This window comes from Lampetra fluviatilis, chromosome 58 (genome assembly GCF_964198595.1).
Source record: "Lampetra fluviatilis chromosome 58, kcLamFluv1.1, whole genome shotgun sequence".
Lineage (NCBI taxonomy): Eukaryota > Metazoa > Chordata > Hyperoartia > Petromyzontiformes > Petromyzontidae > Lampetra > Lampetra fluviatilis.
The window spans coordinates 6,352,262-6,357,707 of record NC_136332.1 but is presented as its reverse complement, the minus strand read 5'-3'; the positions used below and the strand labels follow the sequence as shown (position 1 = coordinate 6,357,707).

At 60.2% G+C, this 5,446-nt stretch overlaps 1 protein-coding gene across 1 annotated transcript; it reads right to left on the bottom strand.

The window, feature by feature from the left end:
- Positions 1 to 1,601: 1,601 nt before the first annotated feature.
- Positions 1,602 to 5,063, bottom strand: LOC144950558 (uncharacterized). The gene is made up of 2 exons (XM_078880694.1): positions 4,524 to 5,063; positions 1,602 to 1,685 (listed from the first exon to the last, which is right to left on the bottom strand). Exon 1 carries the CDS (start codon positions 5,048 to 5,050, stop codon positions 4,556 to 4,558), a length of 495 nt encoding a protein of 164 aa, XP_078736820.1. The 5' UTR covers positions 5,051 to 5,063; the 3' UTR covers positions 1,602 to 1,685; positions 4,524 to 4,555.
- Positions 5,064 to 5,446: the final 383 nt, after the last annotated feature.

Genomic DNA, 5,446 nt, shown 5'->3' with positions numbered 1-5,446 from the left:
ACCATGCCCACCACTCCACGACTCCTCCACCACTCCACCACCACTCCACCACCACCACGCCTAGCACTCCACCACCACTACGCCTATCACTCCACCACCACTCCACCACCACTCCGCCACCACCACGCCTACCACTCCACCATCACTATGCCTATCACTCCACCACCACGCCCACCACTCCACCACTTAATCTACCACTCCACCACTTCGTCTACCACTCCACCACCGCGCCTACCACTCCACCACCACTCCACCACTCCTACACCACTCCACCCCTCTACCACTTCGTCTACCACTCCACCATTTCGCCTACCGCTCCACCACGACCACAACAGCAACATCCTCCACCGCTGTCACCGTCGTCATCATCATCACCCTCACCACAATGACCACGAGGTGGAGGACAGCAGAGTCAATGGCACCGCGCGGTTCACGGAGCACGCAAACACGAGGAGACGCGAGTTTAAATAACCGAGCGCGCCGGAGTGAATCCGAACCGGTGACGACACCCACGGCGCCCCCCCCACCCCTCCGAGAGTGTGGGGGGCACTAGCCCCCCCCCCCCGCCCCCCCCCGAGAGTGTGGGGGGCAGTAGCCCCCCCCCCCCACTCCGCCGTTTTCGCAGCAGCAGCTTCATCATCAGCCTGTCTCCTTGGCGGTGTCCAGTGGCCACGTGTGCAGCAGGGGTGAGCAGTAGGGGGGTGAGCAGTAGGGGGGTGAGTGGTAGGGGTGAGTGGTAGGGGTGAGCAGTAGGGGGGTGAGTGGTAGGGGTGAGTGGTAGAGGTGAGTGGTAGGGGTGAGTGGTAGGGGTGAGTGGTATGGTTGGCAAGAGTAAGTGGCAGGGATGAGTGGCTTGTGAGAGTGGCTTGTGTGAGTGGCTTGTGTGAGTGGTAGGGGTGAGCAGTAGGGGGCTGAGTGGTAGGGGTGAGTGGTAGGGGTGAGTGGTAGGGGTGAGTGGTAGGGGTGAGTGGTAGGGGTGAGTGGTAGGGGTGAGTGGTAGGGGTGAGTGGTAGGGGTGAGTGGTTGGGGTGAGTGGTAGGGGTGAGTGTGGGTGGGGTGAGTGGTTGAGGTGAGTGGCTTGTGTGAGTGGTAGGGGGGAGTGGTAGGGGTGAGTGGTAGGGGTGAGTGGTAGGGGTGAGTGGTAGGGGTAAGTGGTAGGGGTGAGTAGTAGGGGTGAGTGGTAGGGGTGAGTGGCAGGGATGAGTGGTAGGGGTGAGTGGTAGGGGTGAGTGGTAGGGGTGAGTGGTAGGGGTGAGTGGCAGGGGTGAGTGGTAAGGCTGAATGGTAGGGGTGAGTGGTAGGGGTGAGTGGCAGGGATGAGTGGCTTGTGTGAGTGGTAGGGGTGAGTGTCTGGGGTGAGTGGCAGGGGTGAGTGGTAAGGGTGAGTGGTAAGAGTGAGTGGTAAGGGTGAGTGGCTTGTGTGAGTGGTAGGGGTGAGTGGTAGGGGTGAGTGTCTTGTGTGAGTGGGAGGGGTGAGTGGTAGGGGTGAGTGGCAGGGGTGAGTGGTAGGGATGAGTGGCAGGGTGAGTGGTAGGGGTGAGTGGTAGGGGTGAGTGGCAGGGGTGAGTGGTAGGGGTGAGTGTCTTGTGTGAGTGGGAGGGGTGAGTGGTAGGGGTGAGTGGCAGGGGTGAGTGGCAGGGGTGAGGTGTCTTGGTCGTCCTTGGCTCCGTGGTGAGCAGCGAGCCCTGCACAAGAGACACGCGCCTTCACTGCCGAACCGCTCACGACGCTGAGCTGCTGCTCCACGCTACCCGCGCCCCTCTACCTGAACGGGTCTCCGTGTCTCCCTGTGTCTCACCCCGTGTCTCCCTGTGTCTCACCCCGAGTCTTCCAGTGTCTCCCTGTGTCTCCCTGTGTCTCCCTGTGTCTCCCCTGTGTCTCACCCCGTGTCTCCCTGTGTCTCACCCCGAGTCTTCCAGTGTCTCCCTGTGTATCCCTGTGTCTCCCTGTGTCTCCCCTGTGTCTCACCCCGTGTCTCCCTGTGTCTCACCCCGAGTCTCCCTGTGTCTCCCCGTGTCTCCCCGTGTCTCCCTGTGTCTCTCCGTGTCTCCCCGTGTCTCACCGTGTCTCCCCGTGTCTCCCCGTGTCTCCCCGTGTCTCCCCTGTGTCTCACCCCGTGTCTCCATGGTTCTACCCATCTACCCGTGTCTCCCCGTGTATCCCCGTGTTTCCACGTGTATCCCCGTGTCTCACCGTGTCTCACCGTGTCTCCCCCTGTCTCCCCGTGTCTCCCCGTGTTTACCCGTGTCTCCCCGTGTCTCCCCGTGTCTCACCCCGTGTCTCACCCCGTGTCTCCAGGGTTCCACCCATCTCCCCGTGTCTCCCCGTGTCTCTCCGTCTCCCCGTGTCTCCCCGTGTCTCACCCCGAGTCTCCCCTGTGTCTCAACCCGTGTCTCCATGGTTCCACCCATCTCCCCGTGTCTCCCTATGTCTCCTCGTGTCTCCCCGTGTCTTTCCGTGTTTACACGTGTATCCCCGTGTCTCACCGTATCTCCCCGTGTCTTTGTGTCTCCCCGTGTCTCCCCGTGCTTCCCAAGTCTCCCCGTGTCTCCCTGTGTCTCCCTGTGTCTCCGTGTTTCCCGAGTCACCCCGTGTCTCCGTGTCTCGCCCTCAGTCTTCGCAATCGACAAATCTCCCCGTGTCCTCCCGAACTCCCCATCGCCTCTGACGCAATCCAAAATCACTGCGTCCCACATAAATCTCCCCCCGTGGTTCCCAAGGGCCTTGTCAGTGGCTACCCACGTCTCCCCGTGTCTCCTGGATCTCCCCCAACTCACCACCCCTCACCCTTGTATCTCCCCCCTCCACGTGTCCCCCACTCGGCCCCTGTATTCCCCCCCCCCCCCCCCGAGTCTTTTTAAATCCTTTATATTAAGTTCACTTGCTTGCGTGCTTGCTTGCGCGCTTACGACCGTGCAAATCTTTCGGTCGTTTTTAACCCACTACTAAAGTTCTAAAGAAATGACTTGTCAATCTACGCGATTCAAAAGTGCATAGCTCCAGTGGCTTCCGAATATCGTAAGGAAGAGCGCGTTCCAGACGGCCGCAGAAGCGCATCTGAAAGCGCGCGATAGAGTGACCGTCTTTGTTCCATGGCCAGCCAAAAGCTACCAATGCAAGGGTGACCGGAGTTTGCGTGATGGTTTATGCTCCAATTGCTCTGTAGAAAATAATTGATGGAAATGGGGTGCTCATCCGGGTCACGTGTGTGTATGAATGTTGAATTTCTTTCGCACCGTTTGTAGCCAACCGTGCTTGTCGAAGGTGCGTGGGAAGGACAAGAAACGAAACACAAAACAAGGCTGCTTGCGTTGTGGCCGAAACGTCGTGAGAATTGTATTTTTAAATCCTTTATATTAAGTTCGCTTGCTTGCTTACGACCGTGCAAATCTTTCGGTCGTTTTTTAACCCACTTCCCGTGATCCAATCGAGCTGACATTTTCCACACAGACTCGTTGTGCGTGACAATTTCTTTTCGTGAATTTTTTTTTCCAAAATGTTACACTTTGTAGGAAAAAAAAAATTATATTTAACTACCAATTGCTTAATGGTGGCAGGCAATCATCTGACCCATAGGTGGCAGCCATCTCAAGCCAGAGGACGAGAGGACTCTAGCCGCCACGCATATAAAGGATTTATAGTGAAAAACTTTGTTTTTACGGGTTAATTTTTTGGCTCCCGTTCAGCCTCCTCTGAACATCTCTGGGGCTCCACGTAGCCCCCTGGATGTCTCCCCTTCCCCCCGATTCATTGCCCATTAACTTCCACTCACAATACGACAACACTCCTTTGTAAGACGACATCACTCAATTCACACAGCCGAGATGAACGAGACAGTCTGCCCAAGGCGCAGGGACGACGCCTCGCCCATCAATCACGGATTGACACATTTGGGCACGTGGTGGGTTGCGTGGCGAGGTCTGTTGCCCCCCCCCCATATCCCCCCCACACCCCTCCCCAATCTCCCCCCCCCCCCCCAATCTCCCCCCCCACAAATCTCCCCCCCCCATCTCCCCTGTTTCCCATCTCCCCCCATCTCTCCCCTCGCCCCCATCTCCCCCCTCCCCGTCTCCCACCCTCCATCTCCCACCCTCCCCCATCTCCCCCCCCCCATATCCCCCCGCCATCTCCCACCCCCCCCAACTCCCCCGTTCCACACCCCCCATATCTCTTTCACCCCCCCATCTCCCCCCCCCCCAATCTCCCACCCCCATCTCTCTCCCCTCTCATCTCCCCCATCTCTCCCCTCGCCCCCATCTCCCCCCCATCTCCCCCGTCCCCCCCATCTCGCTCACCTTGCTCCCACCCCATCTCCCCCCCCCATCTCCCCCGCCCCCCCCCATCTCGCTCACCTTGCTCCCACCCCCCATCCCCGCCCCATTCCCCCCCCCCATCTCCCCCGCCCCCCCCCCCATCTCGCTCACCTTGCTCCCACCACCCGTCTCCCCCCCCCATCTCCCCCCATGTCCCCCACCCCCCCATCCCCCCATCTCCCCCGTTCCACATCCCCCCCCATCTCTCACCTTGCTCCCACCACCACACCGCGCCAGGCGCTTCAGAACGCCGTAGCCGCCGTGTCGTCCTGCCCGCACGGCTGCCAGCCACGCACCGGCCCCCCGCCGCTGGCCACGACCGCGGCGGGCAACGCGCCGTTCTTGACGCCCGCGACGTCGTTGCTGAAGCTTTGGTTGTGGTGGCTCCCGTTGGGGGGGCCGCCGTCGTGGTGGTGGTTGGGGGGGGCGCGCTTGCTGTGCTGGTGGGTCTGGTTGCGGCTGGAGCGCACCCACGGTCTCGAGAACGACCGGGACGTGACGGCCACGCGGTCGTATTTGCTCTCAGTCGCCGTGATGTTGCCCATGAACCAGAAGAGCCACCAGATGATGCTCAGGAAGACGATGATGGCCCCCGTGTAGATGAGGAAGTCGTAGTAGGCGACCGTGTTGGCGAAGATGCCCACCAAGATCATCACCAGGCCCACCACGTCGAACACCAGGGCCAACACGAAGGCCCAGGCACAACGGCCCAAGGAGCGGTTGGAACACTCGGCCATCGAACCTTGGCCAACCCCGGTTCGACTCCTGGAGAATGAGGCAGGCTGCTGCTACTGGTGGTGGTGGAGGTGGTGGTGGGTCTTGTTGTTGTTTGTCCGGCGTCTTCTCCGAGTCGCTATCTGGGAGGGCCACCGACTCGCCTGCTTCCAGATTCGTCGGATTCCCTGGAAATTAACGAGAGGAGTGAGAGGGGGTGATGAGAGGGGAGTGATGGTGAGGGGGGAGAGATGGTGAGAGGGTAGTGATGGTGAGGGGGGGAGAGATGGTGAGAGGGGAGAGATGGTGAGAGGGGAGTGATGGTGAGAGGGGAGTGATGGTGAGGGGGGAGTGATGGTGAGAGGGGAGTGATGGTGAGAGGGGAGAGATGGTGAGGGGAGTGATGGTGAGGGGAGTGA

Excerpts from the sequence above, each read along its gene's own strand:
- LOC144950558 (XM_078880694.1), bottom strand. The coding sequence starts at position 5,050 with ATGGCCGAGTGTTCCAACCGCTCCTTGGGCCGTTGTGCCTGGGCCTTC.